The 14,014-nt window shown below is 44.8% G+C and overlaps 2 protein-coding genes across 4 annotated transcripts in view; one reads left to right on the top strand and one right to left on the bottom strand.

The window, feature by feature from the left end:
* WDR1 (WD repeat domain 1) overlaps nt 1-1,872 on the bottom strand; it is a 32,761-nt gene extending 30,889 nt beyond the window's left edge. The window contains exons 1-2 of the mRNA XM_088657449.1: nt 1,679-1,872; nt 908-1,029 (exon numbers count right to left, since the gene is read on the bottom strand). Coding sequence (XP_088513575.1) covers nt 908-1,029; nt 1,679-1,694 — 138 coding nt within the window. The 5' untranslated portion in view covers nt 1,695-1,872. The remainder of the gene's footprint in view (nt 1-907; nt 1,030-1,678) is intronic.
* A 4,571-nt stretch (nt 1,873-6,443) lies between these two features.
* On the top strand, nt 6,444-13,216 carry ZNF518B (zinc finger protein 518B). 3 transcript variants are annotated; one of them, XM_088657439.1, is made up of 3 exons: nt 6,444-7,138; nt 8,683-11,833; nt 13,040-13,216. In XM_088657439.1, the coding sequence occupies exons 2-3, from the start codon at nt 8,760-8,762 to the stop codon at nt 13,074-13,076; spliced, it is 3,111 nt and encodes a 1,036-aa protein (XP_088513565.1). In that variant the 5' UTR covers nt 6,444-7,138; nt 8,683-8,759; the 3' UTR covers nt 13,077-13,216. The 3 variants fall into 3 exon arrangements, with proteins under 3 accessions (XP_088513565.1, XP_088513557.1, XP_088513561.1); XM_088657431.1 differs by lacking the exon at nt 13,040-13,216 and having other exon boundaries at nt 8,683-11,890; XM_088657435.1 differs by lacking the exon at nt 13,040-13,216 and having other exon boundaries at nt 6,445-7,138; nt 8,686-11,890.
* The last annotated feature ends 798 nt before the right edge of the window (nt 13,217-14,014 follow it).

The raw sequence follows: 14,014 nt of genomic DNA, 5'->3' as shown, positions 1-14,014 counted from the left end.
CACATGAGTTCTGTACCAGTAATCCAAACCACAACGAAACCTCCGATGTAACAAATTGCTACATTGCTTTCAATGATACAAGAGAGAAAGATGAATTTCCCAGTTGTTACCAAAACTAAAAAGTTTGGTTCACCGGGTTCAAGATCTGTCACACGGACGTTAGGCCTATCAAAGCGCCAATAAATATATACTAGATAGATCTCAGGAGACTCTGAAAAGACTCTGAAAGACAATTCCACATTGTAGGTACTATAACACAAATGCTCTACTTTTAATCATAGCTCTAAGGTACCCAGAAGTGCTTAATACAATCCTGTCTGAAGACAGTAAGCAAAGAAAGTATTTTGCAACTATAATCCTACCCCATGGCTAAAACTTTAAAAAGGAGCTATTTTTGACTACTAACTGGGTTTCAAATATGAAACTATTCTCATACAAAACACAGATATTCCCATGAAGCAAGCAAGAGAGACACCCTGGATTTGAGCAATGCTGTTCACCAGATTAGGAAAAACACAACAGGAGAAAAGAAATGCCATTTAATTTTTATAGGATGTTTTCATACATTCAACATTCTTAAGCTTTCCATATTTACTTTAGTACAGAAAAATACTTCATAATACCACTGATCTCTTCCCCCCACTCAACTTTTATTTGTATTTTAAGAGCTTTCTTGTTTATTTAAAACATGCTGCCTTCATCATGTTAGATTTCAGGGCGTTTCCATATACAGCCTCAACATCTCTCTCTGGTTATTCTCAGCTCCTGTGAGTCATTCTGCTTTCACTCCAATGCCCTCCTAAATTGTCACACATCCCTGACCTCAATAAGAACAGCAACGGAGAAGCATTAAAGCTTAAAAAGAAAACCATCAGGAAGAATCAATGTAAAAATGAGGGTACGTTACATCAATGTTGCGGATGATGACACATTTCCCATTCGTATACAGAAAGTTATTGCCCTTTGGATCTCCTCCAATGATCTTGGAGACGCCTCTCTCAACCTGTGGGAGACTGGCAAACACTTTTCCTACAAATATGGGGGGGGGGGGGGAGAGAGAAAGACACATCTGTTAACAACGGGAGGCCAGCAAGAAACAAGAGCGCAAAAAACTCCAGATATAGGCATATTTGCGATTTGACCTGTTGCTGAATGCTAAGTGGGGAAATTGTACTGGGGTGGGGGAGGAGACTTCGAGGGGGGTGGGGTGGAGGGAGACTCCCCGACCAGAGAAAAGACCACCCGCATCCTAACTTGGTCAATTTCAAACGGGAATGTTGCAAGGAGGAAAATGTCCTGGGCAACGTGGCTGCTTGCAAAGGCTGGATGGCGTTCCATACATACACCAGCTCTCTTTCCTCCTCCAGGGTAAATGCCCCCCTCCCGATTCCCTGCAAACTCCTCTCCCTCGAATGCACAAGCAGCAGCAGCAGAACCCCCCCCTCGCCTGGGGAGGTTACAGAAACGTGCCCCCGAATGACAGGAGAAAGGGCGAGCCCAAGCACCCGCGCGGGCAAATGGGCGAGGCTCCTCGCCCTACTCCTCGGAGGAAGCAGCAGCAGCAAGAGGAGGAGGAAGAGGAGGAAGAGGAAGCTGCAGCAGCGCCGCTTGCATGCACTGCACACAAGCGGGGGGGGGGGTTCTCTCTCCCGGCGCCCGAGCAGCTCTGCCTACTCACTCAGCTCATGTGGCATCTTCGCCTCCCCCGGCTGGCTGGCTGCTGCTGCTGCTGCCTCTGATCAGCGAACGTAGAACGGCCAAGGTGTGCGGGGGGCGGGCAAGGGGGGGAGCACAATCCGCTTTGCAGCGCTGCAAATTCCCTCCCGCAGCAGCAGCAGCAGCAGCAGCAGCGACGTCAACTCCCAGCTGCACAAACCAGGAAGCGCCCGCCCGCCCGCGCAGCTTTTCGCCCTCTCCCCCTGGCTTTGACCATATATAGTCAACTCTGCTCGAGCCGCGGCGCCGCGCGCGAGGAGGAGCGGCTTCCAGCTGACGGCGACGCTGCTGCTAGAGCCCGCCCGACCCGGAAATGCCGCCAAGCGGGAGACGCCGAAGCCCGGCAAGCCCCGCCCCCTCCGGAGCGAGAACTGGGGGAAAGGGCTTCGTGTCGGGCTGGCGTCATCGCGTGCGTGGCGTGATCGGGCGAAGGGCACACAGAGATACGGCGTGGGGAAAAGACGAAGAGGGATGCATAGCCTGGATTGTGTTTCTTTCTGAGGAATTCTCTCTCTTCCTCCCCTGGGAAGGTGGAAGAAATCTGTGGCCGTGTGGTGGTTTTTGTCCTTTCGCTTTCTCTATGCAGGGATTATTGAAAAAAGCAAACATATCAAAAACCAACCTTTAAAAGCATGCAAGTCATCAGCACAGGAAGGCCTCTGTTGCAACTGAGCACTTGTTTTTTGTGGGGGTGGGCAATTTGCTCCAACCCTGTTTTGCATGAATTTCTGGGGAACCCAGGTGGCGCTGTGGTTAAACCACTGAGCCAAGGGCTTGCTGATCAGAAGGTCGGCGGTTCGAATCCCTGTGACGGGGTGAGCTCCCATTGCTCTGTCCCAGCTCTTGCCAACCTAGCAGTTCGAAAGCACGTCAAAATGCAAGTAGATAAATAGGAACCGCTACAGCGGGAAGGTAAACGGCGTTTCCATGTGCTGCTCTGGTTCACCAGAAGCGGCTTTGTCATGCTGGCCACATGACCTGGAAGCTGTACGCCGGCTCCCTCGGCCAATAATGCGAGATGAGCGTGCAACCCCAGAGTCGGTCACGACTGGACCTAATGGTCAGGGGTCCCTTTACCTTTACCTGGGCTCAGAAAGCTGCACCGCCCTCAGACCCACTGGTGGCATTAAAAGTGGAGTGCACTGGGCTGGGGCAGTGTCCAGTCATTGTGATCCACAGCACTGTGGATTATGCAGCAGTTTCGAACCAGAGCCGCCACCTGAAAACGGCTGCATAACCCTAGTGTGGTGTCCACAGAGCTGCTGAACCAAACCCATACTTGTATTTAAACGGCACTGTTTGTTTTCTGTGTGAGCAATTGTTTCATCCACCGCAACATCAAAGAATTCTATATGAAATTTGTGTTTTGGTTCAAGAATAGGGTCATCTGCTGTTTCCTCTAGGGAAAAATCTGTTTTTCTGTCTCACATACTGCTCAGGGAGTGTTACCTCACTGGGATTATCAAATGTTGCAGCAATCAAGTCATATAGTCATGGATACTTTTCAGAAATCCCTCTGCAGCATCTAGCTGTATTTTACATTACCTTGCTTATTTTACCTTCCTTTTGACAAAATGTCATACCAAATAGCTGTAGAAATCTGAAGGATTGACACTCAGTCAAAAGACCATTGACTTCAGCACAAGAGTGGTAAAATGGCTCAATCCTATGCATGTCTACGCAGAAGTAAATAGTACTATACTATATTCTGAAGGATTTATTCTCTTATATCAGATTATGCTGCTCTGACGATGTGGGAGCTGGATGGGTGCAATTGGCCCACCTACTACCAAAGAAAACGCAGGATGGAGGCATGCAGAAAGGACCAAGGTAGTTTGGAAGATGTGTGGCTGCCTAGAAACTGGGAGAGTAGCTGGAGTGACATAAATCCTCTCTGTCTTGTCTAAAGAGCATAGCAGGGAGGTAAGGAAGCAGCAGAAACACCCTCCGATGAGGAGATGGCAACAGGAGAAGAAAGCCGAAGAAGCTGTAGCAGCAGCTCAGCCAGGGGCCTGGAAGATATGGCTTGCTGAGTCCAAATGCACAGAGAACAGACAATTAGACAAACCATTTCTCAGAATATAGAACAGATATAGATATATAGGTTGAGCATAGTTGGAAGCACTCCAACAGCCAACTCCAATGCGCTACATGAGACCTCCAGAGATGTTCTCAGGGCTTATCCATACCATATCATATCATATACCATACCATACCATACCATACCATACCATACCCAGGGCCGTCTTAAGCATATCTGGCGCCCTGGCGCCCTGCGCCACCCAGCCTGGCCATAGGGCCATCCCTGACCATACCATAAAAAGGTAAAGGGACCCCTGACCATTAGGTCCAGTCATGACTGACTCTGGGGTTGTGGCGCTCATCTCGCATTATTGGCCGAGGGAGCCGGCGTACAGCTTCCAGGTCATGTGGCCAGCATGACAAAGCCGCTTCTGGCAAACCAGAGCAGCACATGGAAACACTGTTTACCTTCCCGCCAGAGCAGTACCTATTTATCTACTTGCACTTTGACGTGCTTTCGAACTGCTAGGTTGGCAGGAATACCATACCATACCATAAATGTACAACTGAAGCTGTTTGCATTTCCAGTTAAGTAGCGTCACCCGGGCTGGTCCAAGACATTTTGGTCCCTAAGGTGAACCACAAAATGGCACCCCCTCCCCCCGCAAAGGAAGGAAGAGTGAGTGAAGATCTACATCAGGAACAAGGGAGGAAATCAGGTCAACCTTGCCCGATGGTTGAAGCAGGAATCAAAGGCCATCATGGAGGATGGGGAGTCACCTGCTCTGAATCACGGCTACCAGACCCCAGAGGGCAGCCTCTGCCATTTTCTCCTTGTGGGTGGGAGGAGACCAGAGGTGGCACGTGGGGGGGGGGAGCTGCCAAGGCAGCAGCCTCCAAGGAGTGAGTGGCAGCAGCAGCAGCAGTAGCGGAAGAGGTATTCTTTGGAGGCCGGATCTGCTGTTGCTGTGGATCCTGCCACTTGAAGCAGTGGCATTATAAGAGAACAAGGGAGGCAGTCGTGGTGAGTTCCGGTACCTCTTTTTCTAGAAAAAATAGTGCTGCATCCCATTCAAACAGCTCCTACGCTGCTGATTTACCCCTGCAAAAATGGATTTCCTTGATAATATGATAAGTTTGGGGAAATGCAACTCCAAATTGCTCCACTCAAGACAGCAGGTACATTGCCTTGCCCCCCCCCGAGCTAGATAAAGCATCCATTTCCACTACTCACCTTTTACATCCTTCAAACACCAGTTCTGTTTCAGAAGTAGATGAGCTCTGCAGCTGTGTTTTGTGCAATACAGGAAAACGGAAAAAGAATTATTTCTCCAGATGCCCCTGCTTGATTTCTTATATTGATTTCACTGTGCTGATTTCTCCCACAATAATCTACACCCCTCTAGTCTGTTCTGTGGCACTGCTTTTCAGCAAGATCTAGCAAGCACAGTAGTTTGATCTACCCCATTGGTTTTTAATCCCAGGTCCTAGTCCACCTCCTTGTCCAGTTTTGAAAAAGCATTTGTACATGTTTCATCTGCTGTATAATGATGTTTACCAATGTAACATTGTTGTTGTTTAGTCATTTAGTCGTGTCCGACTCTTCGTGATCCCATGGACCAGAGCACACCAGGCACTCCTGTCTTCCCAATGTAACATAGAGTAGTGATTACATTTTTTTCCAAATAAACACACAAAATGCAAGTTATAACTGATTGCTAGTAAAGGCCACCAACAGGTCCTAACAAATTAAAGAAGGGAGATTTCCAGAGGGGTGCTGAGTATTTTTTTTTCTGAAAAGGGGGTGCTAGGCCCAATAAGTTTGGGAACCTCTGCTGTCAATCATGGCATGACCAAGAAGGTTAGCTTTAATATGACAGAAGATCCACATTATGAGATCTTATCTCAAAAACACATCCTGGAAGGCACCAAGGAGACCTCCTGTGCTCTCAATACCTTGTGTAAAGACCAGCATATGTAAACCTAGCTACTACGGTACTAAAATCTGTCACCATCCTCAGGCTCTGTCTGGCTCTGTCATTTGGAATGAAATGTCTCAACAGTTGCTTTAAATTATTCTTTTGACCCCAAGTGCTCAGAAAACTCTGTCAAACTTTCTACAATCTCGACTATTAGTTAGGTATTTTTTATTTATTTACTTGATTTGCCCCCTCTCCACTCCTCCAATGGTTACACACATGGGTAGGAGGGTTGTGCCGAGTGGAGACGCTCTCCCGAAGGAAGCCCCACTGTGTTGCTCCCAAACAGGGCTTTTTTCCCCAGGGGGGGGGGACGCAGGGGTAGGCATACCCTAAACATTTTGTGGATCTAAGTTTGGCCTCATTGAGGGGCAGTATTTCAATATGAGTAGGGAAATGAGAGTTCCCCTAAACATTTTTTCCTTTTTTTCCTTTTTATAAAAAAACACTATTCCTAAGTAAGTGGGGAAAAGGCTCCAGGCAGGGCGGCAGATTTCAGCCACGCATAATAATCCTGGAGAGTTCGGTTGGTTAGAACACGGCGCTGATAGCGCCAAGGTTGCCGGCAGGTTGATCCCGGCAACGGACAGCTGCAGATTCGTGCTTTGCAGGCGGTTGGACTAGATGACCCTCGGGCTCCCTTCCAAGGCTCTGATTCGATGAGTTGTAGGAGATTCCCGGCCCGGCGCGCACCCGCGCCTCGCCAGCCAACGCTGGGCGGGGAGGGGAGCGGGGAGGCGAGCAGCTGGAGGCGCGGAGCTGAGGTCAGTTCCTCCGCCGCGCGCGCCGCCAGAAGGGACCGAGGCGCCTCTTGGACGGGGGGCGCTTTCGCGGAGAGCCTTCCTCCAGCATCGCCGGCCAAGCCGCTTCTCCAGCTGCAGCTCCGCCTCGCGAGGGCTGCCTAACCTCTTTCTTTCTTTCTTTCTTTCTTTCTTTCTTTCTTTCTTTCTTTCTTTCTTTCTTTCTTTCTTTCTTTCTTTCTTTCTTTCTCGAACGGCCGGATTCCTGTCCCCCCTCCCCCCTAGCCCCTTTCTCTCCTCGGAGCCCTCGCCATCCCGTCCGCCCTGCCTCGGCGTGCGCGCCCGGCTGCGCTCGGGGAAGCGGCTGCTCGGAGCGCGCGCGCGTCCCTGCGCCATTTCGGAGGAGCGCAGCATCTTTTGTCCTTGGGAGCAAAGCGGCCGCGAGGCGGGCCAGAAGAGAGGAGGAGGAGGAGGAATTCCGCCGATGTTTTCTCGGAAGCAGGTCCTCCTGCATCAGAGCTCAAGTCCCCTTAAGTCTCAGTTGGACTGGATCCGCGACCGTGTCTTTCCATGGTCAGGTCAATGGGGAGGCACAGAACTGGCGCCAGAGAGATCTACTCACAGATGCAGGCTCTTTATTTGGATGTAATCCCCATTGTCCCCAGTGGAATTAACTTCCAGGTGAGCATGTATATTTACATAACTTCTTACATAAGGTACCTGGTTTTTTTGCCTCTTCAAGATAATTTGTCAACAGTGCTGGACTTTGGCAAAGTCAAACATTTGGCATACCCCTGCCTTAAATATTTCTTCTTTCCAGGATCTTTCCTTTTGGTACAGTTGCTTTTTCTTTATTGTGTACCCCCCTCAGCTTGGCACCTTGGGAGGGGGGAGGAAATACGTGCACCGCCCTAGATCAGATCCAGGGCAGATGATTATTTCATAACTTTGGAAGGGGGGAGAGGTGTTTACACCTATTATTTTCTTGGTGGCTTCATGGCAATGTATCTAATTTGGCTTCACATTCAAAATACTTCATTCTTCAGTATTGTGTTTCAATAATATGACAAAACTTTATTTTCTGTCACTGTTACCAGATACAATTATCATTTGGTCTTTTCCTCAACTTTTGAAGCTGCACTCTTACGCACTTAAGACCAATTGAACTTGGAAGGATCTGTGTAAACATGCATAGGATGAGCTGCAATAATACGTTTGCACATTTGCACAAGTTTATTTCATGTTCCTGATTCGAATATGTTACCGCTGAGTGTCAATTCCCTTTCTGCACAGCACACAGTCACAGTAATACTAAAACAGAATTTCAGCAGAACATTTTGGAGACCTCTGAATTAGCTGAATTTGAAGACCTTGCCATGTTAACAAAAGACACTTCTGCTTGTGGGATGGGTGTGTATCAAAGACCTCCCCATCCCAGTCTACATCCTCCTCTGTTTCACCTGCAAACCTGCTTCAGCGAGTTAGGGTGCCTTCCAGAATGCTTTTAGAGGAAACAGGGCAGTTCATAGGGGAGAAATGGGCAATAACCCATTCATAGTTTGCTTGGCAGGACCACAGGTCTCTCCCACCCCCTAATTTGTATTTGAAACCATGCCAAACACTTGGAGAAGATTGCAGAACATATACAGTGGTACCTCTACTTACGAATAACTCTACTTATGAATGTTTCTACTTACGAATGGAGCTCTGTCCGCCATCTTGGATGCAGTTTAGATAGGATTTTTTCTACTTACGAATTTTTTCTCCCAATGCATTCCTATGGGATTCGACTTACAATTTTTTTCGACTTACAAATGTGTGTTCGGAACACATTAAATTCGTAAGTAGAGGTACCACTGTATATGGGCATGTTCATGTATTAAGTGGAGATTCTTATTTCTGCCTGTATCTGTATATGATTTGAAATGGTATTTATTTATTTATTTATTGTTAATTGCTTCAGGATGATTCATGAGAACCAATTCATTAAAAAAATAAAAAATAAGAAATCCAAACAGGGTTCCCAATCATAAGGAAGAGCCCTATGTTCATACAACAGTTTTTAAAGGCTGATCCAAGCATGCTTACTTGGAAGAATTTTCCATTTAAATCCATGGGACTTATTTCCATGCAAAGTGCTTGTGAGTGAGTACTGTTGTTGAATTAAAATGTGAGGAGTTGCATATACTTATTTAGAAACGCTTCTTCATTTGCTTCCTTTGCAGCAGCTTTGGGATGATTGTCGCATGTGAACAGCTATGACATCTGTAGCAGGTGAATCGGCGCAAGGTCAGCTTTTGAAATGCAGCTGAAGAAAACAAGGAAAGTCTTACCAATATTAACTGCCAGCCGAGGGAACAAAGGGCCTAGGTCATTGACTGCATTGCCAAAGCAAACAAATGTTGATAAAGCAAATACAATAAAGGCAAATGATAATAACTGCAATTTTGTATATAAAGAAGCTGAGGAAAGTGAATTGTACCCAATAAGTTGTGTTAAGTGTAGATGTGTGCAAGACATTTTGGCCCTACAGTTGCATCAGCAGAAATGCCAAGATATTGAAGATGACTACGATGTCTGTAGCAAGTGCCTGTTGAGGACTCTCAATTTTCAGATTGCGCCTGCATTGGATACTGAAGCCCAAGAGAAAATGTCCCCGACTAAGCCTCTAAGAGTCTTCAAAGTAAAAAACTTTCAGCCAGACAAATATTATTGTGACAAATGCCGATTTTCCACAAAGGATCTCTTGCGACATAAGAAACATGTAGCTCAACATGAAAAGATCAAATTTATTTGTTCCCAATGCGATTGGGTGTCTTACACCAAAGGGGAATTCCAAAAGCATTTAGTGAAACATACTGGACGATTTCCATTCCAGTGCAAATACTGTGACTATGGTGCAGTTAGGCAAGATTATATTGTCAAACACACGAAAAGATTACATGCAACTGAGAAGCAAGAAATGATTTCAGTTGCAAAAGTTGATCAAAAACGAAATTGTTCACCAGAGCATAATTTGGAGCGGAAGAAACATGCCCTGAAAGCTTCCCTGTCCACTCCTTCAAGCTTATCTCAGATTTGTGGGATTAAAGATGAAATACCTGAAATTGATTCATCGTCGGTTCATGATGAATGTACTCAAAGTACAGCCTGCATACAAGATAAAAATGTATATAAGCTATCTGATGTCAGAATCCATAAAAATGAAGATGCATTGATGGAAGTTGAAGTTTATTCTCCCAAAAAGGGGCCTATAAGACCTGGAATGCCATTAACAGTGGTTGCACCCACCAAATTTTGTATTCCACATAATTGTTTGGCACAAATAGTAGAAATTAAAAGAAATAATGGTACACGGCAGTTGATTCTTAAACTCATTCCTCCGAAAGGAACTACCTCTGAAGCTATGGAATCTAAAAAAGTAGAATATGGAAACCAGTGTGCAGAACAAGAAGAAAAAACAATAAATAAGTGTGTGCCCCCAACTCTTGAGTCTTGTGCTTTAGATAATGAGAATGACAAGAACTGTCTGGATTCTGCCAATTCTACTACTTTGAACTGCAACTTGATAAATACCCAGGAGGAAAATGCTATTTGCAAAGAAAACACACAGAGAGAACATGATCTTATACCACCTTTAGCGGAGTTTTCTTCTGAAAAAACAAATTGCCCAGAACTCTTTCAAAAGGGAAAATGTTCAGAACATAAACATAAAACTTCCAATTCAGATCCATCCATATGCCTAGAGGCTCCCTCTTCCAAAGATAAGAACAAATCCCCAAATGATTTGTTAGATACTGTCCAGAAAAACAATAGTTTACCGCCGCCTTCGGTATTCGGTAACATGTGCTTCACTTTAACTAATGCCAAAAAGGAACAATGGAATGGGCTTAGAGTAGCTGCAAAAACACATTTGTTTGATTCCCATTTGTTTCACCCTTTGGAAAGAGTTGGCGTGTCACAGCAGACTAAGTCTCTAGCTTCGGAGGAGTCTGAGAATGCCTTAAGTGTGATAAATGGAATTAATGTGAAAAGAAAGAAAGAAAAGATGGAATTGGAAGCACACAATATAAAATATGAAGGTGATTCATTAGATGGTCCGGTGATCTCATCTGTCTTTTCCCTCAGCTCTGGCGCTGTAAATATCCCGGAAGGAATTAAGTGGGATGATACACTACAGAAGAAAAGGTCCACGTCGTTGTTGTGCCGAAAGATTGCTCAGCTGATGTCTGCTGTTGAATCGAATGTGAAATCTCAATTAGCTGCTTCATTAAGACACAGTAACAGCCAAGCCTCTAAGGAGAAAGCGTTATTGCCAGAAAAAAAGAGTGAGAAAACTAGCTCAAATATGATATCTGAACAAGAGCTTGTGCCTTCTCCTCGGAGACCAAAGGACACCACTTTTTCTAATGAGTTTTCTAATAAGCAAGAACAACCATTGGAAACACTTAAAAAGGCTAAAACTAAAACCAGGGTGATTACAAAAACAAACACTGTTTCTCCAGCTTTCATTCCTCAAGGAACTCTACTGAGAGTGCTAAACTGCAGTAGTTCTGGAGCCCCAACTGAAAAACAAAATGGGAATGAAATGTCACCATCCCCTTCTCGATATTGCAACAAAATGTTTATCCCAAGGCCAGTTCCTTGCTGTGTTTCTGCCAGACTTGACAAAGGTCCAACTTTGTCCGCTGAGAATGAAGTTCATGAGGTTTCTAGAAATCTGTGTGAGTCACATAGTCAAACCTGCCGCTCTCTTAGTTCTGTACCAAGTTACGGCCAACAAAATGGTATTTTGTCATGTCACAAAGGCAGCAGCCCAAGCGGGTTAAGTAAAAGGGCCATGAAAGGTGAAGAGCCCCCAAACAAAGCTAAGCGAGCACATGCTGCAAAGAATTTGCCCCGGAAGAGACTGTCAGCTCAAGAGGAATGCTTGCATAAAGTGGTGCCTGCTCACATGAGATGCCTTAGACTTGTAGCATTCAAAAGTGATCAGCTAATAAAATGCCCTCATCCTAACCAGCCAGTAGTTGTCTTAAACCACCCTGATGTTGAGTCACCAGAAATAATTAATATCATGAAGGTTATTAATAAGTACAAAGGCAATGTCCTGAAAGCAGTTTTATCAGAAAGAACTATTAGTTGCCTCGGTGTGAAACGGCATTATAAAAGACTGACTTTTCAGACTTTTGATAGATCAGCTCAAGTGAAACAACAGAAAAAAGTAAGAACGAAACGAAAGAAGGGGCACAAAAATAACTGCAAGGAGGCGGAAGCGACAAAACAAATGTTTAAATGTTTGTTTTGTAGTAGGGTGTATGCTGAGCAAGAAGAATGGATAAGTCACGGGCAGAAACATTTGCTGGAAGCCACAAAAGGGTGGGACATCCTTTCATTTTCATTAGAAAGTAAAAAGTGAGAAGCACTGATTACAAATTCTAGTGTCTCCTATTTTACAGAGCAGTCTTGGAACAATTTAGTACAATCACGTGCTGGTGCCTGTGTACTGTAAGAGTGTTTGTTTTAGGCCAGCATTTTAGTCATAGAAGAAAGAAAGATGGTTGCTCTAGTATTCTGCTAGTGTTGATGGTAGAAATGTGATCCTGTGTTAATGAAATGGGTCCAGCATAAGTAATCCTGTGAGATTAGAAATTAAACTACAGGCAGTAAGCATGATCCAGTGAGGGAGGGCAGGAAAACGTTGGAGCAAAGAGAATGTTGACTATGTGCGCTACCCTAAGGTACTGGTAGAAAAGAACTGAAAAGAACTTCTAGTAGAAAAGACCCGAAAACAAATGCTTCTAGTGCAGCCTCATCCTTTTCAGAGTCGAGGGCCATTCATTCGCATGCACAGTCTTCCCCATTCATTCATTCATTCTGGTCAGTCACTGTGAAAACAGAACGTTGGACTAGATGAGGCTTTCGCCTGCTCCAACAGAGCTCTTCTTTATAATTTTCTTACCCTTTTGGCATGCCAGGTGAAATTTAAAGGAACTGTTTTTCTGTGCCATTCCCTCCTGTCATTTTTCTTTGTCCCAACTTTATCTTGACATGCAGATCTTCAGGTCCCTTTGAGCATCAGCTTTGATGCTTGACCAATATGGAATGTATGGCATGCTCTGTGATTGGTTGCCACGAAGCTGGAAACTGAGAGAATAGGTTTGCAGGAATGGCTGGATCAGGTTTGAGGGCAGCTCTCTGTTGCTTTTGTTAAGTCTACAATCTGTTATTCTTTTCTGATAGATTACTGCAAGTTTGGGACCACATTGGTGCTATTTGCGAAGCTAAGACGTTTGGTCCTGTTGTGCTCTGCTTTACATTGGTCTACATTTGCTATTTTGTGGCCTGTTCGTGTTATTTGTAGACATTCTTTTGTGACAGTCCTCTGATCTTAGGGAATCAAAGGCTGCTTATTGGTAACCATTTGCTGGTATCTATTTTGTTCATTAGGAAGGATAGTGACTAGGCAGCATCTATGCAAAGCTTCAGCCTGTTCAGGGAAATGTGAGTATATAATAATCACTTTGCCACTATCGATTCAGGTTTCATTTATGTGTTTTCTTTTTTCACCATCTGTTTAAACAGCAAGGGTACAGTCTGCTCAGGAAAGTGCCTTGTGTGAATCCCATTGAAAGTGAAGGCAGTGCTCTTGCACAGCTCTCATTCATTTCCACAGAACTTGAGCAGGAGAACTTATTGCTCTTTCAGGTCTAGTTAGTAAAGCAGTGCAGTTGTGCCAAGGCCTGATTATAGAGGACTTTTCTGACAATTAAAGAGATTGGCAATCAAGACTTTGAAATAGAATCCCAACAGAAAAAGGCATTATTTTATTTTATTTTTAAATTGCCTTGTCACAAAAGAAAGTTCGGCATCAACTCTCTTATTAAGAATAATGAGCACATTTCAACAACCACTCTACTTTTACAAGAAAGAAAGAAAGAAAGAAAGAAAGAAAGAAAGAAAGAAGCAAGCTATTTATTTCATGTTTGGACTTCAATCATAGAATGGAAAGTGGAATGCTTGAGGTAGTTGCTGTTTTCACATCTTTTCTAATGTATTTAAGTCGGGGAATATTTTTGTGCTTCTGGACCCTAAATGTTTTATTTTCTAAAACTTTCACAAAGCACATTTTATGGCTGGTCTTTTAAAAATTAAACTCTTTGTAATACAGTGTTAAAACTGAATGTCTGGTTCAATCAGACTACCTGTTGATCAATTCAGTAGAGGTTCTTTACTCTTCTCTTCCCCCTTTCAGTTATGGCTGAAATGGCTGTTCTTTGGGTCAGGTCTCATGTCTGCCTTTCACACCACAGCAAGTACTTGAAAAGTTGTAAGAATCTGATGTACTTCAGTGACTGAAAAGGATGACAAGAACTAAGGTTTGGCCTGCTTTGCATGGTCAATTGGCAGCTGAGGCTGTAATAGTGCAATGGGTCATGAATGTGGTTAAACGTGCCCTGCACCCACCTCTAACCTCTTTCAGTGCCCGGTTTCATGGCTGATGTTCTCTGGTTTCATAGCAGCCTTGGATATGCAGATTGGCAAAGCCCTTTTTGGCCG

The sequence above is a fragment of the Zootoca vivipara genome, chromosome Z1 (assembly GCF_965207765.1).
Source record: "Zootoca vivipara chromosome Z1, rZooViv2.hap1.1, whole genome shotgun sequence".
In the NCBI taxonomy this organism is placed as follows: Eukaryota; Metazoa; Chordata; class Lepidosauria; order Squamata; family Lacertidae; genus Zootoca; species Zootoca vivipara.
The sequence above is the reverse complement of the archived record's forward strand: the minus strand, read 5'-3'. Positions and strand labels throughout refer to the sequence as shown.

Excerpts from the sequence above, each read along its gene's own strand:
- ZNF518B (XM_088657431.1), top strand. The coding sequence starts at position 8,760 with ATGCAGCTGAAGAAAACAAGGAAAGTCTTACCAATATTAACTGCCAGC.